General features: G+C 47.3%; 2 protein-coding genes across 2 annotated transcripts in view; both read right to left on the bottom strand.

Moving 5' to 3' along the window:
• Positions 1-27,204, bottom strand: part of LOC143955422 (uncharacterized) — a 178,942-nt gene that overhangs the window by 34,057 nt on the left and 117,681 nt on the right. Inside the window, exons 8-10 of the mRNA XM_077465472.1 lie at positions 8,249-8,467; positions 7,973-8,114; positions 2,921-5,163 (exon numbers count right to left, since the gene is read on the bottom strand). Of these exons, the coding sequence (XP_077321598.1) occupies positions 2,921-5,163; positions 7,973-8,114; positions 8,249-8,467 (2,604 nt within the window). The remainder of the gene's footprint in view (positions 1-2,920; positions 5,164-7,972; positions 8,115-8,248; positions 8,468-27,204) is intronic.
• LOC143955540 (uncharacterized) lies at positions 20,433-25,256 on the bottom strand. The gene is made up of 2 exons (XM_077465588.1): positions 22,723-25,256; positions 20,433-22,668 (listed from the first exon to the last, which is right to left on the bottom strand). The coding sequence occupies exons 1-2, from the start codon at positions 23,751-23,753 to the stop codon at positions 20,574-20,576; spliced, it is 3,126 nt and encodes a 1,041-aa protein (XP_077321714.1). The 5' UTR covers positions 23,754-25,256; the 3' UTR covers positions 20,433-20,573.

The raw sequence follows: 27,204 nt of genomic DNA, 5'->3' as shown, positions 1-27,204 counted from the left end.
CCTAAGCTGGCCCCCGGAGGGCATCCTGCCTCGTTGGACATGTGCCTCCTCCTCCTCTCTCCTTCCAGGCACCCACGTCGAGTCAGTGCCCTCATCATCCCCTCCCTCTTCATCGCTGTAGCAAACCTGGCAGTATGCTGCAGCTTGTGGAACATGACTGCCAGATTGCTGTGCTTCTTGAGCATCCCCTCTCTCTGTGCTCACGCTACTGCCTTCCTCTAGCTGAGTGTCATCATCAGAGCCCACAAAACACTGGGCATCCTCCTGGAGCATGTACCCAACACTGTGCTCAAAGAGTTCAGGAGACTCCTCAGGAGGACGTGGTGGGTCTAGGGAAGGAGTCACTGATGATGACATTGAGAGGAGGGAAGACGATGTGTTGGCAGCTGCTTTGCTAGTACCCTGAGCCTGGGTGAGAGAGGATGAGGAGGATGAAGAGGGCTTGGTCATCCACTCTACCAAGTCGTTGGCATGTTGCGGTTCAACATGTCCAGCTGCAGAAAAGAAGGACAAGCGTGTCCCATGGCCACGTGCTGATGACGATGCACCGCGTCCACGACCAGCACTGTTGTCTCTAGACACAGAGCCTGCTTGCCCTCTTTTATCGGCTCGCGCCTGTCTGCCTCTCCTTGCTGGCCTTCCAGACATGGTAATGGCCTGAAGGGAGTTGGGTAAAACAGTAGTTGGGTAGTTTATATTGTGCTGGAGGCACACAACACCCACTAACTCCTGCAGATGCCTTTTTTATAGAACAGCAGAGATAAAGGGGTATATACAGATGTATACTGTGCTGTGCTGGAAGCACACACAACTTCCAATAACTCCTGCAGATGACAATCGGGCTCAAATAGAGAACAGCTATGTAGGTGGATATAGCGGTGTGTACTGGGTACAGAGCACGCAGACAGCACGCACTATCTCCTGAGTGACACTACTGACTGCAAGCTCTATTATTAAAGCTAGATCACTAGCTATATAGGTGAGGTGAATATAGTGGTGTATACTGCGGTCAGGGCACGCAGACAATAACCACTACACAAGAGCAAGATAGGAAATCAGCCAAAAACGATCAGTGTGTAACTGTGTTGAAGGTACACAGAACACCCACTGCTTCAGATGCCAACACACTACACGAGGCCGCCTCAAAGGCGGCCTTATATAGTGTGGGGCGTGCACTACACAGCCTGAGCTATGATTGGCCACAGGCAGGATGCCTGTGGCCAACCATGGCTCTCCTCGCTGCTGGCGCTGCGATTGGCCAAGCATGCGGGGTCACAGTGCATGCTTGGCCAATCATGAGCCAGCAATGCACTGCGCCATCGCAGTGCATTGTGGGCCACACGAATTTTGCCGCGAACGGCCCAAACGTTCGGAATTCGGCGAACGCCCGAACGACCAATGTTCGAGTCGAACGTACGTTCGACTCGAACACGAAGCTCATCCCTACTCGTGGATAAGGTGCAAAAAAATAAAAAAATTTGCCACATAGTATAAAACCGCAGCGGTTTATTGAAAATATAAAATGTCACAAGTCCAACAAGGTATGGATAGAACAATCCTGGATAAAATAAACAATCTGCAGATCGCAATACAAACTAGCATGGTGTAACTGAGCATAAACTCCAGCATACTCGTTTCATCATAATGGACATAAACTCCAGCTTACTAGTTTCGTCTTAACTGACATAAACTCCAGCCTACTGGTTTCGTCATAACTGACGCATAAACTCCAGGCTACTAGTTTCATCATAACTGACGCATAAACTCCAGGCTACTAGTTTCATCATAACTGACGCATAAACTCCAGCCTACTAGTTTCATCGTAACTGACGCATAAACTCCAGCCTACTAGTTTCGTCATAACTGACGCATAAACTCCAGCCTACTAGTTTCGTCGTAACTGACGCATAAACTCCAGCCTACTAGTTTTGTCATAACTGATGCATAAACTCCAGCCTACTAGTTTCGTCATAACTGACGTATAAACTCCAGCCCACTAGTTTTGTCATAACGAACGCATAAACTCCAGCCTACTAGTTTCGCCATAACTGACGCATAAACTCCAGCCTACTAGTTTCGTCATAACTGACACATAAACTCCAGCCTACTAGTTTCGTCATAACTGACGCCATTGGGAGAGTTTTACAATTCCTCATGGGTTTGTGTACTTCCGCAACAGCTGGAGGGCCGTAGTTTGGAGGTCCCTGGTTCTAGAGGAATAAAAAAAGACCTCCACTTTATTACCTGGATGTATTTGTGAATAACGCCCCCTACTGTCCTGTATCCTCGTAACTAATCTCCCTTGCTTACCGTTGGTGTCATTTACTTGTGCTTTCCATTGTTTGCTGTACTCATGATTATGATTTATCAGTGATTTGTATGACGCCCTGCCTGATGAAGGAAACAAAAGGGTCTACTTATAACAAAAAAAAAGTACTGGACGACCGTCACAAGCATTCACCCAGCCATCACGAATTCTGACCTTGCTTTACTCAATTGATATCCTATGATGGTCAGCTCCATCTATCCTTAATCAAGGGAAAAAAATGCATTATGGCCACTAGATGGAGCTGCCGATCATAGGAAATCAACATATAAAGGCAAAATACAGCTGTGACGGCTGGGCGAATACTTATGACGTTTGTCCAACAATTTTCCCTTTTTTTTTTTTTTTTTTTTAATAAATGGACCCCTAAGGCTTTATGAAAGCTTACACCACAAAATATACTCAACCAATGAATGGTAATGATATATATATTTTTTTCGACTGCTATCAATAGCTAACACTATACAACACTTCACTGATGTGACTACTGAACTGTTTTTATAGATTTACGAAGATCAGCCATGGAGTCCTCTGAGGTCTATCTATCAAGGTGTGCTTCTTCCCCACCTGAGATCTACAGCAAAATATGAATCATATAGAAGACATTTCCCGCACTCGGGACACCGATACGCCTTTGGGGGTTGAGTGGGATCTCCTGTTGTGTACAGTAAGATTGGACTTCAGTGAATAACATTTCCCGCACTCAGAACAACAATACGGCTTCTCCCCCGTGTGAGTCCTCAGATGTCTGATGAGTTCTGATTTCTGTGCGAAGCTTCTTTTGCACTCAGAACAGGGATGCGGCCTCTGCCCCATGTGACATTTCAGGTGTTTGGAAAGATAGGACTTGTCTGAAAAACGCTTCCCGCACTGAGGACAGGAATATGGTTTCTCCCCCGTGTGTGTCCTCTGATGTGTGACAAGTGTCGATTTATTCAGATAACACTGCCCACATTCAGCACACGAATACGGCTTCTTGCCCGTGTGACATATTTGATGTCGGATATGTTGGGATCTCCACAGAAAACTTTTCCCGCACTCGGAGCAGGAATACGGCTTCTCGCCTGTGTGAGACTTCTGATGTATGGAAAGGTAGGACACGTCTGAAAAGCGCTTCCCGCACTCGGGGCAGGGATACGGCTTCTCCCCCGTGTGGGACCTCTGATGTTTAGTGAGATCTCCTTTACGGAGAAAACATTTTCCGCACTCAGAACAGGAATACGGCTTCTCGCCTGTGTGAGATTTCTGATGTATGGAAAAATAGGACTCGTCTGAAAAGCTTTTCCCACACTCAGAACACGAATACGGCTTCTCCCCTGTGTGAGTCCTCTGATGTTTAGTTAGACCTACTTTACGTAGAAAACTTTTCCCGCACTCAGGACACGAGTACGGCTTCTCGCCTGTATGAGATTTTTTATGCACGTTAACACTGGATTTAAAACGAAAATGCTTCCCGCACTCATTACAGGAAAACTTCTTATCTATTGGAAGGACGGCACCATCCCTCACAGATGGAGGTTCCTCAGGATAAAAGGAATATGATGGTCCGGCACCGTCCCGCACAGTCTGAGGTTCCTCGGGATAAGAGGAATACGATGGTCCGGCACCGTCCTGCACAGTCTGAGGTTCCTCGGGATAAGAGGAATACGATGGTCCGGCACCGTCCCGCACAGTCTGAGGTTCCTCAGGATAAGAGGAATACGATGGTCCGGCACCGTCCCGCACAGTCTGAGGTTCCTCGGGATAAAAGGAATACGATGGTCCGGCACCGTCCCGCACAGTCTGAGGTTCCTCGGGATAAGAGGAATACGATGGTCCGGCACCGTCCCGCACAGTCTGAGGTTCCTCGGGATAAGAGGAATACGATGGTACGGCACCGTCCCGCACAGTCTGAGGTTCCTCGGGATAAGAGGAATACGATGGTCCGGCACCGTCCCGCACAGTCTGAGGTTCCTCGGGATAAGAGGAATACGATGGTCCGGCACCATCCCGCACAGTCTGAGGTTCCTCGGGATAAGAGGAATACGATGGTCCGGCACCGTCCCGCACAGTCTGAGGTTCCTCGGGATAAGAGGAATACGATGGTCCGGCACCGTCCCGTACAGTCTGAGGTTCCTCGGGATAAAAGGAATACGATGGTCCGGCACCGTCCCGCACAGTCTGAGGTTCCTCGGGATAAGAGGAATACGATGGTACGGCACCGTCCCGCACAGTCTGAGGTTCCTCGGGATAAGAGGAATACGATGGTCCGGCACCGTCCCGCACAGTCTGAGGTTCCTCGGGATAAGAGGAATACGATGGTCCGGCACCGTCCCGCACAGTCTGAGGTTCCTCGGGATAAGAGGAATACGATGGTCCGGCACCGTCCCGCACAGTCTGAGGTTCCTCGGGATAAGAGGAATATGATGGTCCGGCACCGTCCCGCACAGTCTGAGGTTCCTCGGGATAAGAGGAATACGATGGTCCGGCACCATCCCGCACAGTCTGAAGTTCCTCGGGATAAGAGGAATACGATGGTCCGGCACCGTCCCGCACAGTCTGAGGTTCCTCGGGATAAGAGGAATACGATGGTCCGGCACCGTCCCGCACAGTCTGAGGTTCCTCGGGATAAGAGGAATACGATGGTCCGGCACCGTCCCGCACAGTCTGAGGTTCCTCGGGATAAGAGGGATACGATGGTCCGGCACCGTCCCGCACAGTCTGAGGTTCCTCGGGATAAGAGGAATGCGATGGTCCATCTACACAGTGTGGTGAGATGTCTTCTTCATCTTCTCCTTTACAGTCTGGAGACAAAGTAAGACAATCCTCTGAGGTTTTCCTCATCTCCCGTCCATCTACTAAAATAGAAATACAAAGATTATTACTAGACATCAGCTGATTGGTTCCCCTAAACCAGGACTCCGCCCACATCAGGCAGCTTTGTCTCTGAGGATCTTACAATTCCCCCCTCAAGGTAACTAGTAAATGGGTCCTCTGATCTCCTACCAGATCATTTCTTTATTCATGGACCTTAGTCAGAGAGTGAGGAAACAACGAGAACTGTCTTCTATAGGAGTGACAGTGATGAGGGGATTATAGGACGAGTGTCCCCTCCCCCTCTATCACTCATTGCCATCTTCCCAACACAAGAAGACCCAAACGTCTTTATTTAGTCCATGATTTAGTCATGAATAACAGCGGGGCTGAGCCCCACCAGAGGTCAGAGAGTGAGGATGGGTGGAGAACAACCAGAGGTCAGAGAGTGAGGATAGGGGAGAACAACCAGAGGTCGGAGAGTGAGGATGGGGGGAGAACAACCAGAGGTTGGAGAGTGAGGATGGGGGAGAACAACCAGAGGTCGGAGAGTGAGGATGGGTGGAGAACAACCAGAGGTCGGAGAGTGAGGATGAGTGGAGAACAACCAGAGGTCAGAGAGTGAGGATGGGGGAGAACAACCAGAGGTCGGAGAGTGAGGATGGGGGGAGAACAACCAGAGGTTGGAGAGTGAGGATGGGGGAGAACAACCAGAGGTCGGAGAGTGAGGATGGGTGGAGAACAACCAGAGGTCGGAGAGTGAGGATGAGTGGAGAACAACCAGAGGTCAGAGAGTGAGGATGGGGGAGAACAACCAGAGGTCGGAGAGTGAGGATGGGGGAGAACAACCAGAGGTCGGAGAGTGAGGATGAGTGGAGAACAACCAGAGGTCAGAGAGTGAGGATGGGAGAGAACAACCAGAGGTCGGAGAGTGAGGATGGGGGAGAACAACCAGAGGTCGGAGAGTGAGGATGGGTGGAGAACAACCAGAGGTCGGAGAGTGAGGATGAGTGGAGAACAACCAGAGGTCAGAGAGTGAGGATGGGGGAGAACAACCAGAGGTCGGAGAGTGAGGATGGGTGGAGAACAACCAGAGGTCGGAGAGTGAGGATGGATGGAGAACAACCAGAGGTCGGAGAGTGAGGATGGATGGAGAACAACCAGAGGTCAGAGAGTGAGGATGGGGGAGAACAACCAGAGGTCGGAGAGTGAGGATGGGGGAGAACAACCAGAGGTCGGAGAGTGAGGATGGGGGGAGAACAACCAGAGGTTGGAGAGTGAGGATGGGGGAGAACAACCAGAGGTTGGAGAGTGAGGATGGGGGAGAACAACCAGAGGTCGGAGAGTGAGGATGGGTGGAGAACAACCAGAGGTCGGAGAGTGAGGATGAGTGGAGAACAACCAGAGGTCAGAGAGTGAGGATGGGGGAGAACAACCAGAGGTCAGAGAGTGAGGATGGGTGGAGAACAACCAGAGGTCAGAGAGTGAGGATGGGGGAGAACAACCAGAGGTCAGAGAGTGAGGATGGGGGAGAACAACCAGAGGTTGGAGAGTGAGGATGGGGGAGAACAACCAGAGGTCGGAGAGTGAGGATGGGTGGAGAACAACCAGAGGTCGGAGAGTGAGAATGGGTGGAGAACAACCAGAGGTCAGAGAGTGAGGATGGGGGAGAACAACCAGAGGTCGGAGAGTGAGGATGGGTGGAGAACAACCAAGATGAAGACTGGACTGATCCTGAAGACCCCCATCATTGGGTTATTGACTCCTCCCTCATTATCACTTTCTGTTTAAGGTTCCAAAGTTGGAGGATGTTATCACATTATTATCAACATGGAAAAGTCTGCCTTCCAATCACATCATCCGATATAAAATGTCCAGCTGGTAGGAAATGGGTGTAACAAAAGAGAATACATATTATGTGTATATATAGCAGTGGGTGGAGGGGAGAGAGCAGAATATAGTGCAGGGGTCATATGTATGTAATATACAATAGAGTATATAGTGCAGGGTTTAGGAGAAAAGACAAAATGTATTAAAAGATAGCAACAAACTCACATTTATGAGGTTTATCATGCGCTTTCAAATAAAAATTGGCGGCAGTGGAGTCCCTCCCGGCGCGTTTCGTCCTCATAGACATCGTCAACGAAATATGAGTTTGTTACTATCGTTTAATAAATTTTGTCTTTTAATGGAATTACGCTATATGTGGCCCTATCGTTCCATTTTATGTGTCCGTCATTTTGAGTCGGACCTCTGTGTGATTGGAGAAAACCTAATGTTATCATTTGTGTTTGGCGGAAAGACTGCTTTGATGTTTTTTGTTGGTATTCCAGCACCTGCGAGTTTTGGATTCCTGCAGATATTGTACAAGCGTGTGTGACCCTTGGAATATATATTCTTTTGGGTCAGATACATCTGGTAAGCCCGGATTCATACAGAGGTGGTGGGACTGGCACTTGGGTGTTCGCATGTGAATCCTTTAAGATTGGATGGTCTATTTGAACTTTTACTAGACACGTGGGACTTCAACACTTCCATCTAAACAAAGAGACTTTATGTTTATCCAAAGCACATGCCCCAAGTTCATAGGTTGAGGACCACCTATGGTGAAAACCAACATGTTCTTGCCAGCTGATCCCCAGAATCTCCATAAATCCAGTCTAGATCCATAAATTGTGTCGGCAGCACAGAGAAGGAAGATTATCGGAGAGAAATCCAGGAATACAGGACGGGGAACACAGCTCAGGAAAGTGACCAGGGGATTACAGGCTGATATCACCCAGCCCCCGCCCTACTCTGGACCAATCAGTGAGCAGTATGGGTGGAGGGATGGATTTAGTGTTAATGACCCACCTGTGCTGATCTCTGTAGGAGTGTCCTCCTCTATAAATGTCCCCGTTATTCCATCCTCCTCCATAGACTGCTGATCATCCCTCACATACCTCTCTTCTTCTTCTGATTTCACCTCAAATTCTATATCCATTGGATCTCCACTCTAAACCAAGAGAAGGGTTGGAAATATAAGCACTAATGATGTGAGACCACAAAGACAATATAGACATATAATCTTCTATGATCCGTACATCTCCATGTATCATTTTCATGTTCTAGATGTTCCGTCCTACCAACCTTGTTATGGTGGGGGATGGTGTGACCTCCCTGTGTGGAATACAGAGGACGGGGACATCTCTCTGGTGGGTTTCTGTAGCTGGATGACTCCACCATGGTGTCCTGGTACAGATCTTTGTGCTCTTTTCTAATGTCTGATTCCTTTTTCACCCCATAATTATCATTCCACTCTTTTATCTCTTCTTTCACCTCAACTTTAGGATCTCTCAGGTTTCCACTCTGAATATATAATAAAAATGACATCAATGGTAACAATGCAGATAATGTACAGATCCTAATGATACTATCAGTGATTGTTCCTCACCTACCTGATGATGGTGGGGGATGGTGTGACCTTCCTGTGTGGAATCCCGGGAATACAGAGGAGGGGGACATCTCTCTGGTGGGTTCCCATTACTGGATCCATCTGTAGGAAACACACACACTGACTGAATACATTGTTTCTATGTGTTTATCAGATGATGGGGGATCTAGGTGGAGCCTCCGTACTGCTCTCTCCTTTACAATAAAGTCTCCTCTTACCCGGTGATGTGAGGGGCAGCTGATTGGCCATCATGACGTCCTTGTAGAGATCCTTGTGTCCTTCTAAATACTCCCACTCCTCCATGGAGAAATAGACAGTGACATCCTGACACCTTATAGGAACCTGACACACACAATGATACAGTCACCATCCAGACACATCCCTTGTCTGTTACTGGATAATGTCCCACAATTCCCAGAATCCTCCTCACCTCTCCTGTCAGCAGCTCAGACATCTTTCTGATAATGTGCCAAATCTTTTGTCTGTTGCGGTCTCTAAATTTTAGGGAGCGATATCGAGGCACTGTGATGGTCATATGATCCCCGTACTTCACAAGAGGAAAACTCTGTATTGAGAAACCAATAAGAGTGATGTCATGTGACCTCCCAGAATCCTCCTCACCTCTCCGGTCAGGTCTGTGTTTTATTAATAGAGATAAGAGTGATGTCATGTGACCTCCCAGAATCCTCCTCACCTCTCCGGTCAGGTCTGTGTTTTATTAATAGAGATAAGAGTGATGTCATGTGACCTCCCAGAATCCTCCTCACCTCTCCGGCCAGGTCTGTGTTTTATATAATAGAGATAAGAGTGATGTCATGTGACCTCCCAGAATCCTCCTCACCTCTCCGGTCAGGTCTGTGTTTTATTAATAGAGATAAGAGTGATGTCATGTGACCTCCCAGAATCCTCCTCACCTCTCCGGTCAGGTCTGTGTTTTATATAATAGAGATAAGAGTGATGTCATGTGACCTCCCAGAATCCTCCTCACCTCTCCGGTCAGGTCTGTGTTTTATTAATAGAGATAAGAGTGATGTCATGTGACCTCCCAGAATCCTCCTCACCTCTCCGGCCAGGTCTGTGTTTTATATAATAGAGATAAGAGTGATGTCATGTGACCTCCCAGAATCCTCCTCACCTCTCCGGTCAGCAGGTAGATGATCTCCAGGGTGAAGTTTAGTATCTTCTCCAGGTTATGACTCCGGTTCTCCTCCATCTTCCTTGAGGTGATCATGTGCTCTGTACGGGACGTTCCTCTTCGTAGATATGGGTCATGAACTGAAAATGTTAGATTTGTTTTATTATCTTTACTCCACGATGAAATGGTGTTGCTCATTATTCTGAATATCAAAAAGAAAACAAAAAGGTGACATTAGAATGTGTTTTCAGTGGGGGAGTGGGGTGCGGTGCGGTCCCAAAGCACTCCCAACATGGCTATATCCTAAGTAGACACCCCCACCTAAAGCACATTTCTGAGTTACCCTCGGTTCTGCAGTACCAACCCCCCCAAGGAAAGTTCTCCTAGGCTCCTTCTTGGTTTTGATGTATTACAAGACAGTCAAGCGGAAAATTAGGAGGTCTTGCCTCAATCTGTTGGGTGCGTCTGTATCTGAGGTCTGGTATGTATTTCAATGCAACGAGGGGTTCCCTGGGGGGAGGTTGCTGCATCAAAGAAGGAATTGTGGGCTATAAAGGGGCACAATTGCCCACTTGTTGTCTCCATATAACGTGCTTATGTACAAAACAGTCAAATAAAGAAAATCGACCCCCTTCGTTGGACCCAAGATCCATCCTAGTCTTTTCCCAACCCGTGGCCTCCAACAGCTGGAACATATCAAGTTCTCCAAAAGTCCAGGTCACCTTCAACCCTCCCGGACCACTCACAGCAACCAACACCAGCCTCAAATGAGCTTCACCCAAACATCACCTACTCCATCCTACCCAAAACAGCCCAAAACCGCAACCCAAGACAATTTCAAAGACTGACCGGGTGACCAGGAACCCTGAAGCACGGCTGGATCGGTAAGAGTGTCAGATGATTGACATGTCCTGGTGAGGTGCTAACGACGCGTTCGGCCATACGCAGTAATGTCACATGGTAGCCTTCGTTGGGCAGATTCAGACGACTCTTCTTTATGTTGTTTCCACAATGAGTATATCGGCTCCCGGTGCTGGTGGATACATATACCTACAATAAACCCAGACGTAGTACGTAAGGGTATCTGTTGATGGTCTCCAAAATTAGTGCTGATTTGTATATGTATTGATTATATAATAAATATTGATATGTGAGTGTATGGAGGTAACTATTCGATTTATATATTCATTTATGTGATTGTAGTTATCATATTCGCATTATATTACTTACTATAATATCCTATCACCTCCTCGTTTATCCCAATCAACATCTCTTCTCTACTTCCTCCCTCTCTCTCCGGGAACTTATTTATACCTGACATCACTTCCTGTCTGTAGGTATCATAGAGACTTGCTGTGCCTGTTCCCCTCGTAATAAGCGAGATCACCATCTTGTGGCAATTATAGGCACTGCGGTGGTTGAGCATTCTTACATCTTGCCAGGTCACATTTTAGTTAACCCCAGGCCTTCTGCTCCCCCCTTTATTTTGAATAATTATGATTATGTCTCAGTCCAGCACGTTATATATTTTTGGTTTTGGGGTCTACCCTAACGTATTATAGAATTTTTTTTGAAACAGACAGAGATTTATTTGTTACCAGTTTTGTCTACCGTATATATATAATTTTTACAAAAAATGTAAAAAAAAAAAAAAAAATTAAAAAAATGCATTGTTATAGAATTTTTTTTTCCCAACCCAGTATTTACGAGATTTGAGCAACCGACCCCCTTATACTTACCCCAAAATATAATTGCCAAAGTCTGGTGAATAAAACGATATCCCATTATTGTGACTTTTCTGTAATGTGGTGGAATGGTTCCTTTGTAAGGGCGGGCTCCCTGATTCTTTGTGCCACGTGAAGTACATGTTGCCGGGGATCGGGGATGAACTGCCACTTCGGACTAAATTTTGCATTTCATCAGAGGTTTTTCTGAATGGCCAAATGAAACGGGTGATCAGCCATGTGGAACCTCCATCTGCATCCCCCTCAAAATTCATACTTGGTCATTCAGGTCCCCTGGCAAAAGGCCAGGATTAGGTCAAGGGCCTCTACCCCACAACCCTGGCCCGGTGGTTGTGGGGGGGAGGGGGGGTCTGCTGGCAGGGAGCAGATGCCTTTGTCCCTTTTTGCAGATGCAAATAGTAAATAGAAAAAAAAACTTTTTGCCACATCCTTTATTATAAAAAAAACTCCAAAAACTTTCCCCGGTGCATATCCACCATCAATCACGTCATGCAGAGATGTAATTCCTTTTTAGCACCACCTATCGCCCTGCTGAAAGAAATCCGATCTCACCATGAAAAACAGTTCCCATGATGTCCCTGATCAAGATATGGTCATGTCCATAAGTGGTCCATGGAGTCACCCCTTTTACAGCACATACTACTTCCTCTTATTTTGGTGGGGGTGAGAATTCTTCCAGGACGGAGTGCTGGATGTGTGATTGCCTTTTAGTCCTTTAGTAGGGCAGTAAATTAGCAGTATGTAGTGGCAGGGCAGTACGTGGGCAGTATGCAGTGGCAAGGCAGTAAGTGGGCAGTATATAGTGACAAGACAGCAAGTGGGCAGTATGTAGTGGCAGGGAATTAAGCGTGCAGTATATAGTGACATGGCAGCAATGTAGTGGGAGGACAATGAGTAGTATGTAGTTGCAGGACACCATGTAGTGGGAGGACAATGAGTAGTATGTAGTTGCAGGGCACCATGTAGTGTGAGGGCAATGACCACCACGTGCTTTATCAGAGACACGATCCTTCATATCAATCAATGTAACAATTCTGACTTTTAATGAAATCCTGTAATACTGCAACGCACACAGGAATACTTCAGAGATTTCCACCATGGTAGAGCTCTTCAAAGAGACGAAAATTCTTTACTGACTTCGCACAATGAGTAGTATGTAGTTGCAGGGCACCATTTAGTGGGAGGACAATTAGTATGTAGTTGCAGGGCACCATGTAGTGGGAGGCCAATGAATAGTTGCAGGGCAGGGCACCATGTAGTGGGAGAACAATGAGTAGTATGTAGTTGCAGGGCACCATGTAGTGGGAGAACAATGAGTAGTATGTAGTTGCAGGGCACCATGTAGTGGGAGGACAATGAATAGTTGCAGGGCAGGGCACCATGTAGTGGGAGAACAATGAGTAGTATGTAGTTGCAGGACACCATGTAGTGGGAGGACAATGAGTAGTATGTAGTTGCAGGGCACCATGTAGTGGGAGAACAATGAGTAGTATGTAGTTGCAGGGCACCATGTAGTGGGAGGACAATGAATAGTTGCAGGGCAGGGCACCATGTAGTGGAAGAACAATGAGTAGTATGTAGTTGTGAAATAGATAAGAACTTCAAAATAGTTCTTGGTTATCTGCTGCTATTTCTAATTAAAAAGTATAAATGTGCAGCACATTAGAAGTAAACACTCTCTGAGACACGTTCAGCTCGGCTACTTCTAACTTCTGATTTATTGGTGGGCGGTGTTGATATTTTATACAGAAAGATACGTCATTGCTATGTCAGTCTAATTGGTACATCTTATTGGTTACAATACAAGAGAAATGAAGAAACTTGATGCTTGAAGTTCGGTTGAAGCTGGTTCCCTTATCTCAAATGAATTCTTCTAACGCGGGGGATGTAGGGTATAGACGCCATCTTACCTCCGGAGTCAATCTGTATACTACATAATAAGTAAGGAGCATGGGAACATGTATACACATAAGCAAATAGACATTTTCTGATTATCATTATGTACATTAGATTCCTTAACAGTCCCCCCTAAAATGGCTATTTTCTTCTGTCCCTCATCTAAAGGTCCTCCTCACCTGGCCCATTCCCCTTTAGCAACTCTTTTAAGCTGTATATAGAGTTAGGCAGCAACTAGTTCACTTCCCCCCTCGTTACAGCTGGAGAAGGGCAATCAGGTGCCATCTACCCCTATAACCCTAGAGGATTGTGAGATTTTGGACAGGGAGTGACTGTAGAGGAGTGAAGGGTTTGTCACCCTCCATCATAAGAGGGTCCTCTTCTTCTTGGTGGAGAAATGTAGGTGGGCTTTTGTCTACAGCCTTGCTCATTAACTTCTTTACGAAAGGTAGAATACAGCATACAATCGGGGGGTAAAAGAACCAGGATTATTAGTACCGTTACCCCTATCTGGGCGAGCACCTTCTACCACCCACTCATCCCGCTAAAATATTGATCCCATAGGTCTGTAATACCGGAGTTCTTCTTCAACTCCAATGACAAATCTTCTAATTTCTTTATAGCTAAAGTTACTTTACCATTTGGGCCGGTATTATCAGGAATGTAGGTGCAACAGGTTCCCGTTTTTTCTACCATTTTACAGACACCTCCTTTCTCAGCTAACACCATGTCTAAGGCCATCCGGTTCTGGAATGTCATGTAGGAAGTGGGGGGTAACTGGTCAGCAATTCCCTGGAGGGCATCTTTAGTGTAATTCACGTATCTTTGTTGGTTGTAGTATCTGTAATTGATCCAATCTACATTCTTGTTCACATTTATTATGGGGATCAAAGACTCAAAACCAACTTTTACCTGATCCCTGGCTTTGAATTCATCAGGGACTCCCCTTGGAACTCCTATAGCATCTATGTACACATGAGGGTCAAAGCTTCCGGAGAGAGCTGCTCGCTTCCTCCTCTGACTGTGTGCTGGGTCAGTGTATGTATCAGGGGTATCTTCTGCTAGGATATGGAGGGGCATAATCACCTTTTCAAGGGCACATTCACCGGTCCAGATACCCTCTAATCTGGTCCTATGTTCCAACCCACTGTCCCTCCCAGGGACCACAATTCTGGCCCCAGTAACTGTCTGTAAAACACACATATATATCCTTTCCATCAGGGATGTCACTGTACCAATGGCATTGCCATGAAAAAGTCAAACGGACAAGGTACTATGTCACAGTAATCAAAGGTAAAGGTGGTCACATGTGTACCTGAAGAGTTATACCAAAATGTAATTATGTTATAATTTTTTGTGATGACCACCTCCTGGGTATCCCCCCTAGACCAAACAGGAAAAGGATATGCAGCATGGTAGTCATGAAGTGGGCAGGATCTTGTCCTCAGGGGTGGAGCTTTCTTGCAGTGGGAGGTGTGTATTCGGGTGTTCTTCCCGGCCAATTCCACTGAGGTGGCTGTGGTCCGCAAAACTTGGAATTGATCATCATATCTGGGTTCAAGAGAATGTTTTCTCATAAATGTATTTACCAGCCCCCGATCTCCAGGCAGTAGTTGGTGTGTTCCTGTATCTAATTCAGGATCTGGAATGGAAGAAAACACCTGGACATGCATTTGGGGTAATTCTCGTGATAATGCGGTTACATAATTAGTCAACACATCAGATTGTAACTGTTGGGGAAAGTGACAGCCAAGTCTGGGGGCTGAACCAATCAAAATTTTATAAGGGCATAGGGCATATTCCCCCCCCCCCCGGGGTGTGTCTGACACTGAACAGGGCAATGGGCAAACTGTCTGGCCGACTCATGTTAGTCTTTTGGGCCATCTTTAACATCCTGTTTTTCTAGTGTCCCTTTCATCCTTTCTACCTTCCCGCTACTTTGAGGGTGGTAAGGGGTGTGTAGAGCCAACTGAACCCCCAGTGCTGCCCTAATCTTTGTAAGGGTTACAGTGAAGGCTGGGCCTGATTGCTCTCTATCACCTCTCGGACCTCAAATCTACATACTATCTCACTCAGTAGTTCCTTAGCTGTGGTCCTGGCAGTCATGTCCACCTCCACTAGGGGGCGTATTCGAATCTGTCACTCCTTTGGCATTTGGGAGTGATCAATTTGTATCCTCTGGAAGGGGTATAGAGCTTTTGCCAGGTGCTTCTTCTGTGCCTTTTCTGTACATTCTGGGTTACATTTGTTGCAGATAGTGCATGATCTGCAGAAGTTGTTGGTCAATGGAGTAACTCATAAGTTCATAAGAGTCTTTGTCAAGTGGGCAGTTCCATTTCCCCATTGCACCATGGCTGGGTACATACTCCTGGGTAGACAAGGCTTCTTGTTGCACTCGAATAGTCCATCTCTGAGAGTTGCTCCTCTCCGTTTCCAGCTTTCCTTCTCATCCGGACTTGCTGCTTCCTGTAATTCTTTCAGATAAACTCTGTCCACTGGGAGAGTCTGTAGGATAAGCATGGAGTGGTCTTCTTCTACCACCCTGCTGTCCACTTCCCGTGGACCACTGGCTGTCTGTTTGGCAGCTGAATCGGCTAGATTGCCTCGAGCTTCCTTCGAGTTGAGTTTGTCGTGTGCTTTACTTTTAGAATAGTCACTTGGGTTGGGAGAAGCAGGGCGTCCATCAAGTCCTTGATGGCTGAGCTGTGTTTCACAGGTGTTCCTGCAGCCGTCAGGAACCCTCTGTCCTTCCAGATAACACCAAAATCATGGGCAACGCTGAAAGCATATCTTGAGTCCGTATGAATGTTGGCTCTTTTTCCCTCTGCCAATTTACATGCTGTAGTAAGTGCTTGCAGCTCTGCCACCTGTGCAGACATCACCGGCGGTAAGGTTTCAGTTTGGAGAACCGAGTTTTCAGTGGTGACCTGGATCCTGCAGGGGTATTTCACTCACGGTGGGGAGATGCGTGGTTTCCAGCCGCATTCGTTCGATGCAGTCATGGGGTGACAAGTCAAGACTCGACTCCTCCTCCTTACCCCCCTCGAGAAGTGAAAGAAGGTTGGTAGGTTTCAGTGTTTGACAACGTAATAGAGTAATGCTGTCTAGAAGGTAGGAACTCAGGAGTCTCAAGTGTCTCGTAGTGGACAGATGTTTCAGCTGGATCTTGGTGGAGTATGGGAGCAATGTCATGGGGAGCAAGCAGAACGAGGCAGAGTCCGAAGACCAAGTCCGAAGTTTTGTCAAACAAGGCTTGTGCAGCAAAGACAGCTCGCAGACACGATGGGCCTCCTTGTTATCGCATCCAGCTGACAGGAATAATATCCTATAGGGCGTAGGCAGATGCCGTGTGATAGGATGAGTACACCTGTAGCATGTCCCAGATGTTTGGATACAAAGGGCTTGAACGTTTTGTCGTAGTCTGGGAGCCCTAGCGCCAGAGATGGTGTGCTTGAAGGCCTCAAAGTTGTATATTGCTTCAGGAAACATCTGGAAGGGGTCTGCTTTCAGGGTATCATACAAAGCTTGCATCAGTAGGGAGCCTTCTGGAATCCATGCTCTGCAATAGGAAATTAGTCCAAGGAAGGAATGAAGGGGCTTCTGGCCTTGTGGCAGTGGGATGTCAGAGATTGCTTTCACCCTGTCTTCAGTGAGGTGTCTTGTCCCATGGGACAAGACAGCGTCCAAGAACAATTACAGATGTTGAGCAGCACTGCAATTTGGGCTTTAAGGCTTTGCAACCCTGTTTGGCAAGATAGCACAACTGGCTTTCTGAGGTGACTTCAACAGTGGGTAAGTCAGCTGCACAGTGGAGAAGGTCATCAACATATTGGAGGAGAATCACTTCCAGGTGATCCTCATGTTATGTGTCAAGGATGATAGCCATAGCGTTTGCAAACTAGCTTGGAGAGTTCTGTGCCCCTTTTGGCATAACTGTCTAGATATGTTGCTGTTTTTTCGTGGGTGAATGCAAAAGGTACCAGCAGGAGTAGTGTGGGTGGACACTGAAGAGAGCGTTTGCATGGTCCACCACTGTGAGGTACTTTGCAGTCAGGGACACCCCCGCAACCAGCTTGTTCTCTTTTAGGGGTTCTCTTCTTCCTAGAGAACAGAGACGTGTTGCATGGAGATGCGCAGGGTATCAGGGCTCCATCTGACACGAGGGCCTTGACATGCTTCAAAATAGCTGTAGATTGAGCTAACTTTAGGGGGGGTATTGTGGTTTCCGGGGCCATGATGTGCCCTCTTTGAGCTTGACTGAAACTGGTGGCACCATTAAGTGACAGTTGTCTTCCGGTCCTGTGGATCATAGGCACGCAGGGATTCTGTCAAGTACTTCCTGCGGTATTGAACTTGGAGTTATTGCTTCATGAAGTGTCATCAGGAGAGGCAGAGAACACAAGGCAGATGAGTCCTCCAAGGATAGGGGAGTATGTAACTTCACCCCCCCCTATAGGTGTGAAAATGATTGACGCCTGTAGTCTGGACAGCACATCAGCTCCTTGTAGATTCAAGGGACATGTAGAGGACACCACAAATCTGGTAAGCAAATCGGGAAATGTCCCCACTTGGAGAGGCTCAGTGAGTGGACTGGAGCGGGGCACCCCATCCACTCCCACGCAGGAAACATCAATAGTGGAAAGGAAAGAATTATCAGGCAGGTCCTCAGCCCTCAACACACTCCTGGCTGCACTCATGTCAATGAGACAAGTGGTAGGTTTTCCTTGTATAGGTAACGTGACCTTTGCTAGGGGTCCCCAGTCTCATTTGAGGACACTGTCATAAGGGGTGACACGGGTTTTCTCATTTCCTAGCGTGAGTTGGGGCGTGGTGGTGGAGGTTCATGTCCACGTTGCCCTTCATGGGGATCCCTGTCTTGTCTCGGATGTCTTGGGGCTCTGCGTACTCTTCTGATGTGACCCCGCGTCCCACAGTTATAACAGATGATCTTCTCCCTGGTATTGGGCAGTGGTGGAGGACGAGTGTAGGCAGGATCTTCGTCTTGTGTTACCATGAGGGGCGTTGTTTTTTTTCCTTTTTGGTTTTCTATCCCTCTGGCCACCAACAGTAAATCGGACATTTTCATTGAGCGATATTCAGGGCGGGCCACCATCAGGCTTTTTCTGATATCCTCTCTGAGTCCTGAGACAAAAGCAGATGATAACATGTGTGTGTGTCTTTTCATAGAGGGAGAAGCCCAGATGTTCAAAGGCCTGTATGAGTCTAGCATGATACTTCTCCACAGACTCCCCTTTATCTTGGGCAATATCTTGGATTGTGGTGGTCTGATCTGCCAATTTCTCCTTTGCCCAGTCGCGGAGTTGTGCACAGAACTCCAAGCCTGAGGTGTAAGAAGTGGCACTTGCCAGGCAGGCATCATTGAAGGCTGTCTGCATGACCGGCCAAAAGACATGTCCTGCTTTAATTTGGCATAGGCTGATCAAGTCTCTCCAGGCAGCTGAGTAAGCTTCTTGTATCTGCACTATCCTGCGGTAGAAGGGCATTGGCTGTTTCTCTGGGTCAGGCAGACTTGTCACTAAGGTTGCTGCTTGTGATGGGGTAAAAGCGACATACATCACCAGTGCCCCTTCTGGTAACTGAGACTGGTGTTGGGCGGGGGCTGAGAATGGGCACCTTTTCTTATGGTTGTCAGCATACGTTTGAGATCCTCCTGGAACTGTGAGTCCGGAGCCGGATTGGGGGTTAAATCAGCAGGTGGCCTTGCTGCCTGTTGTTGGCCTTCCCACTCGGACGCTTCTTCATCATTAACATATCCGGCCTGTGAAGGTAGTGCTTCCATATTAGGGAAGACAGGTGTGTGGTAGGAACCGTCCTGGTTTAAAACGGGAAGAACTGGGTATAGGCCATGGCTAGGCCTATTGGGTGTGCCAAGATGGGCGCCGGCAGGAAGTGCACTGGGCTGTGCCTGAAGTGAGGGCTTGGGTGTACCAAGATGGCTGCTGGGTGGAGTTGTCACAGTGGGTTGTGCTTGGGCTGGAGCAGCAGGGTTGTCCCTCTCCTCCTTTGTTCCAGTTTTAGTATATGGGGGCGGTACAGCCACATTATCAACTCTGTGATACACATACATAGTACAATTGGCATCTTTCTTGATTTCCTCTTCTATCCAACCCTCTTTGCAATGCCCTTGCCGTCCTGTACCATGCTTCTGCCACATCCAATAAGCCGTTATCACACAGAGCACCCCTTTGTTCTCTTATCAGCACACGCCATTCCTCTGCTTCTTGCAACATCTCCTCTTCACAATATCACATGCTAGCGTTCCCTTCTCTCTCTCTCTTTCAGCGGACGGCTTAAGAGGAGAATACAGGCAACTAATGGGTTAATACTCCTGTGAATGCTGTCTTATCAAAGACACCATGCAGTGGGAGGACAATGACCACCATGTGCTTTATCAGAGACACGATCCTTCATAACAATCAATGTAACAGGTCTGACTTTTAATGAAATCCTGTAATACTCACAGCCACGCAGACAGGAATACTTCAGAGATTTCCACTATAGTAGAGCTCTTCAAAGAGACGGGAATTCTTTACTGACTTCGCACAATGAGTAGTATGTGGTTGCAGGGCACCATGTAGTTGGAGGACAATGAGTAGTATGTAGTTGCAGGGCACCATATAGTGGGAGGACAATGAGTAGTATGTAGTTGCAGGGCACCATGTAGGGGGAGGACAATGAGTAGTATGTAGTTGCAGGGCACCATGTAGTGGAAGGACAATGACCACCACCTGTTTTATCAGAGACACGATCCTTCATAGCAATCAATGTAACAGGTCTGACTTTTAATGAAGTTTGGGAATACTCGCTGCCACGCAGACAGGAATACTTCAGAGATTTCCACCATGGTAGAGCTCTTCATGGAGATGGGAATTCTTTACTGACTTCGCACATTAGAAATAAGTGTAACCACTTTTTAGAAATTTGGTTTAATAAGGAAAAGGAAACTGTGCAGAAGAAACATCTACAGAATAATATATTACAGCAGAACAAAGAGAGAGAGACAATAATACGACAGTAAACAAAATAGAATACAAATGAAAGCCAAGTCCCGGGTTCTTCTGAAACGATCCAGTAAATTGGACATAAAAAGGATCAGAAAATTTCGGAGTCTCAGGATAGAAGACTCTTGGGGGATAGTCTTTGTTTCAATGCTATAGGAAGGCCCCCGACTGCTGATGTATCTTTTTCTGGTCTTGGAGGAAGGTGTTGACTCAAATTCCTTCCTCAATGAAGGGGTCTGAGGAATGGTGGATATGTGATGAACCTCAGGATCAGGTCTCTGATGACAGATAAGTGTGCTATGACGGGACATGTGATGGACCTCATGAGGTCTCTGATGACAGATAAGTGTGCTATGACGGGACGTGTGATGGACCTCATGAGGTCTCTGATGACAGATAAGTGTGCTATGACGGGACGTGTGATGGACCTCATGAGGTCTCTGATGACAGATAAGTGTGCTATGACGGGACGTGTGATGGACCTCATGAGGTCTCTGATGACAGATAAGTGTGCTATGACGGGACGTGTGATGGACCTCAGGAGGTCTCTGATGACAGATAAGTGTGCTATGACGGGACATGTGATGGACCTCATGAGGTCTCTGATGACTGATAAGTGTGCTATGACGGGACATGTGATGGACCTCATGAGATCTCTGATGACAGATAAGTGTGCTATGACGGGACATGTGATGGACCTCATGAGGTCTCTGATGACAGATATGTGTGATATGACGGGACATGTGATGGACCTCATGAGGTCTCTGATGACAGATAAGTGTGATATGACGGGACATGTGATGGACCTCATGAGGTCTCTGATGACAGATAAGTGTGCTATGATGGGACATGTGATGGACCTCATGAGGTCTCTGATGACAGATAAGTGTGATATGACGGGACATGTGATGGACCTCATGAGGTCTCTGATGACAGATAAGTGTGATATGACGGGACATGTGATGGACCTCATGAGGTCTCTGATGACAGATAAGTGTGCTATGACAGGACATGTGATGGACCTCATGAGGTCTCTGATGACAGATAAGTGTGATATGACGGGACATGTGATGGACCTCATGAGGTCTCTGATGACAGATAGGTGTGCTATGACGGGACATGTGATGGACCTCATGAGGTCTCTGATGACAGATAAGTGTGATATGACGGGACATGTGATGGACCTCATGAGATCTCTGATGACAGATAAGTGTGATATGACGGGACATGTGATGGACCTCATGAGGTCTCTGATGACAGATAAGTGTGCTATGACGGGACATGTGATGGACCTCATGAGGTCTCTGATGACAGATAAGTGTGATATGACGGGACATGTGATGGACCTCATGAGGTCTCTGATGACAGATAAGTGTGCTATGATGGGACATGTGATGGACCTCATGAGGTCTCTGATGACAGATAAGTGTGCTATGACGGGACATGTGATGGACCTCATGAGGTCTCTGATGACAGATAGGTGTGCTATGACGGGACATGTGATGGACCTCATGAGGTCTCTGATGACAGATAAGTGTGCTATGACGGGACATGTGATGGACCTCATGAGGTCTCTGATGACAGATAAGTGTGCTATGACGGGACATGTGATAGACCTCATGAGGTCTCTGATGACAGATAAGTGTCCTATGACTGGACATGTGATGGACCTCATGAGGTCTCTGATGACAGATAAGTGTGCTATGACTGGACATGTGATGGACCTCAGGAGGTCTCTGATGACAGATAAGTGTGCTATGACGGGACATGTGATGGACCTCATGAGGTCTCTGATGACAGATAGGTGTGCTATGACGGGACATGTGATGGACCTCATGAGGTCTCTGATGACAGATAGGTGTGATATGACGGGACATGTGATGGACCTCATGAGGTCTCTGATGACAGATAAGTGTGATATGACGGGACATGTGATAGACCTCATGAGGTCTCTGATGACAGATAAGTGTCCTATGACTGGACATGTGATGGACCTCATGAGGTCTCTGATGACAGATAAGTGTGATATGACGGGACATGTGATGGACCTCATGAGGCCTCTGATGACAGATAAGTGTGCTATGACGGGACATGTGATGGACCTCATGAGGTCTCTGATGACAGATAAGTGTGCTATGACGGGACATGTGATGGACCTCATGAGGTCTTTGATGACAGATAAGTGTGCTATGACGGGACATGTGATGGACCTCATGAGGCCTCTGATGACAGATAAGTGTGCTATGACGGGACATGTGATGGACCTCATGAGGTCTCTGATGACAGATAAGTGTGATATGACGGGACATGTGATGGACCTCAGGAGGTCTCTGATGACAGATAAGTGTGCTATGACAGGACATGTGATGGACCTCATGAGGTCTCTGATGACAGATAAGTGTGCTATGACGGGACATGTGATGGACCTCATGAGGTCTCTGATGACAGATAAGTGTGCTATGACGGGACATGTGATGGACCTCATGAGGTCTCTGATGACAGATAAGTGTGCTATGACGGGACGTGTGATGGACCTCATGAGGTCTTTGATGACAGATAAGTGTGCTATGACAGGACATGTGATGGACCTCATGAGGTCTCTGATGACAGATAAGTGTGCTATGACGGGACATGTGATGGACCTCATGAGGTCTCTGATGACAGATAAGTGTGCTATGACAGGACATGTGATGGACCTCATGAGGTCTCTGATGACAGATAAGTGTGCTATGACGGGACATGTGATGGACCTCATGAGGTCTCTGATGACAGATAAGTGTGCTATGACGGGACATGTGATGGACCTCATGAGGTCTTTGATGACAGATAAGTGTGCTATGACGGGACATGTGATGGACCTCATGAGGTCTCTGATGACAGATAAGTGTGCTATGACGGGACATGTGATGGACCACATGAGGTCTCTGATGACCGATAAGTGTGCTATGACGGGACATGTGATGGACCTCATGAGGTCTCTGATGACAGATATGTGTGATATGACGGGACATGTGATGGACCTCATGAGGTCTCTGATGACAGATAAGTGTGATATGACGGGACATGTGATGGACCTCATGAGGTCTCTGATGACCGATAAGTGTGCTATGACGGGACATGTGATGGACCTCATGAGGTCTCTGATGACTGATAAGTGTGATATGACGGGACATGTGATGGACCTCATGAGGTCTCTGATGACAGATAAGTGTGCTATGACGGGACATGTGATGGACCTCATGAGGTCTCTGATGACAGATAAGTGTGCTATGACGGGACATGTGATGGACCTCATGAGGTCTCTGATGACAGATAAGTGTGATATGACGGGACATGTGATGGACCTCATGAGGTCTCTGATGACAGATAAGTGTGCTATGACGGGACATGTGATGGACCTCATGAGGTCTCTGATGACAGATAAGTGTGCTATGACGGGACATGTGATGGACCTCGTCCAACATCAGTGCCTGACCTCACAAATGCTCTTCTGGAAGAATGGTCAAACATTCCCATAGACACCCTCCTAAACCTTGTGGACGGCCTTCTCAGAAGAGGTGAAGCTGTTATAGCTGCAAAGGGCCAACTCAATACTGAACCCTCCGGACTAAGACTGGGATTCCATTAAAGTTCATGTGCGTGTAAAGGCAGGCGTCCCAATACTTTTGGTAATGTAGTGTATATCCAACGTGTTTCAGGGGCTCAGTCCTCCCGGTCTGTCCTAAGATTACGGATCTCCGTACAATGACCTCTCCGGCATCGTCTCCAATCTTCGCTCATCTCCAACATCAAAGCCTTGATGAAGAGCTTCTCCTGAACCCTCCCAAAGCCCGTTGACCAAATCTTCGGAACTTTTACGAGAAATAAACCTTTACTGGTCTTGTGACGGGAGTCACTTTGGGTGGGGGGTTTGTGGCGAGCTCTGGGCACACACAATATATAGAACACGGAGTCTGACTGGCACAGATTATAGTGGGGTTCTCGGGTCACTTTGCGCCCCTAATGGACACAGGGTGACTTACACATAAGAGGGTCCAGGGGGCTGGACAAGGAGCCTCCAGAGCTCTCCAAGGTAAGCCGAGTTCCACAAACCCCCCACACAAAGCGACTCCCGTCACCGGTCTCCTTCTAGACCTGAGGAACGCTCCTTCTTTCGCCTCAAAGGGGGTTTTTATGCTATAAATCAAACATTTCCCGCACAATGAAGCATTAAAAAAAAAACATGCTCTCCCACGTGAGTTTTCTGGTGAATAGCGAGGTCCTGTTTTCTCAATGAAACACTTTCCACACTTCAGGCAGGAAAGAAGACGGCTCTGACCCATGCGTTTTTTTTCAATCTTAATAAGCGACACATTTCCCGCACTACGAGCGTATAAAATAGATGTTCTCCCGCGTGATCCTTTTAGTTAAACGGGCAGGGTCCCATCATTGAAACGCTTTCCGCACTATGGAAAAGAACGGAGACTTGGACCCGTATGGCTTTTCTGGTGTCTAAAAAAAAGTTTTCCTTTGTAAGTGAAACTTTTCCCGCACTAGGAGCATAAAAAAAAAAAATGGTCTCCTATGTGGCTTTTCTGTTAAAACAGCAAGGTCCGATTTATCAATAAAAACACTTTCCACACAATCGACGGGAAAGAAGACTCTGACCCCGGTGGTATTACTGGTGTCCATGAATTTTGCCATTATACGTGAAAAGTTTCCCGCAATATGAAAAAAAGTTACAGCAAGGTCCCATTCATCAATAAAACACTTTCCACGCTATGAAGAGAAAAGATGACTTTGCCCCTTTATAAGTGAAAAAAAGAAAAAACGTTTCCCGCACTAAAAGTTGCTCTCTCATATCACTCCTCGGTATAAAAACAAGATCTCTTTTGTAAAAGGAAACACTTCCCGCACTCCGATCACGGCAAAGGGCGCTCGGCCGCGTGGGTTCTCTGGTGCACGAGAAGTTGCGACTTCTGTGGGAAACTTTTCCCGCACTCCGAGCAGGAAAAGGGTCGCTCGCCCGTGTGGCTTCTCATGTGAACCACGAGGTCCTCCTTCCGCCTGTAAGCTTTCCCGCACTCCGAGCAGGGAAAAGGGCGCTCGCCCGTGTGGTTTCTCATGTGAACGACGAGTTCGTCCTTCCGCCTGTAAGACTTCCCGCACTCCGAGCAGGAGAAAGGCCGCTCGCCCGTGTGACTCCTCTGGTGTTTACAGAGTCGGGTCTTCAGCGCAAAGCTTTTCCCGCACTCTGAACATGAAAAGGGACGCTCGCCCGTGTGACTTCTAATGTGTGCCACGAGCCCGGTCTTCCGGCTGTAAGATTTCCCGCACTCTGGACAGCAGAACGGCTTCTCTCCGCTGTGCAGTTTCATGTGGACATTGAAGTGCCCTATGATGGAAAAACACTTCCCGCACTGCGGACATGAATACGGCTTCTCGCCAGTGTGACTTCTCTGGTGTACAATAAGCGTGGATTGATTTTGAAACCACTTCCCACACTCCGAGCATGAGAAGATCGCCTTCCCAGCGTGGGCTCTCTGATGTACGATAAGCTCCGATCTCTTTTCAAAACATTTCCCGCACTCCAAGCATGACATGGAATTCTCATGTATGTGGATTTTCAGATGTTGGTTGAGACTCCCTTTGTGGCTGAAGTGTTTCCCGCACTCTGGACAGCAGTACGGCTTGTCGCCCGTGTGGGTTCTCAGGTGCGACATGAATACCTCTTTCCGTATGAAACTTTTCCCGCACTCTGCGCACGTGTGCAGCTTTTCAATTGTGTGGGTTTTCAGGTGTGCGAGCAGTCTTTCTTTTCGTATAAAACATCTCCCGCACTCTTTACATCTATGCAGATTTTCACCCGTGTGGGTCTGCTGGTGTATGTGGAGTTTGTCTTTCCGCAAAAAACTTTTTCCGCACTCTGCGCATGCATACGTTTCACCCGTGTGGAGTCTCACGTGTCTTCGCAGATGGTCCTTCCGTTTGAAGCTTTGACCGCACTCCGAGCACGAGAAAGGCCTTTCTTCCCGAGAATATCCCGCGACTCCATCATCTTCTCCGTCATATTCCACCGAAACCTGGAGACCTTCCGAGGAATTGCCAACATCACATCCATCTGTGAGAGAAACTTCATCGTTACATTGTTCATCGACCTCCTCCTCATCTGTATATTGAGGAATGGAGATGGACCTTTCATATGGTGTCCAGTATCTCCTCCTCATTTGTTGGGAACATGACGTTATATTGAGGAATGGAGATGGACCTTTCATATGGTGTCCAGTATCTCCTCCTCATTTGTTGGGAACATGACGTTATATTGAGGAATGGAGATAGACCTTTCATATGGTGTCCAGTATCTCCTCCTCATTTGTTGGGAACATGACGTTATATTGAGGAATGGAGATGGACCTTTCATATGGTGCCCAGTATCTCCTCCTCATTTGTTGGGAACATGACGTTATATTGGAGGAATGGAGATGGACCTTTCATATGATGTCCAGTATCTCCTCCTCATTTGTAGGGAACATGACGTTATATTGAGGAATGGAGATGGACCTTTCATATGGTGTCCAGTATCTCCTCCTCATTTGTAGGGAACATGACGTTATATTGAGGAATGGAGATGGACCTTTCATATGGTGTCCAGTATCTCCTCCTCATTTGTAGGGAACATGACGTTATATTGGAGGAATGGAGATGGACCTTTCATATGGTGTCCAGTATCTCCTCCTCATTTGTTGGGAACATGACATTATATTGAGGAATGGAGATGGACCTTTCATATGGTGTCCAGTATCTCCTCCTCATTTGTAGGGAACATGACGTTATATTGGAGGAATGGAGATGGACCTTTCATATGGTGTCCAGTA

The sequence above is a fragment of the Lithobates pipiens genome, unplaced genomic scaffold, assembly GCF_037356315.1.
Source record: "Lithobates pipiens isolate NorthernLeopardFrog02 unplaced genomic scaffold, aLitPip1_a1.2 Scaffold_35, whole genome shotgun sequence".
Taxonomy (NCBI): Eukaryota; Metazoa; Chordata; class Amphibia; order Anura; family Ranidae; genus Lithobates; species Lithobates pipiens.
The sequence above is the reverse complement of the archived record's forward strand: the minus strand, read 5'-3'. Positions and strand labels throughout refer to the sequence as shown.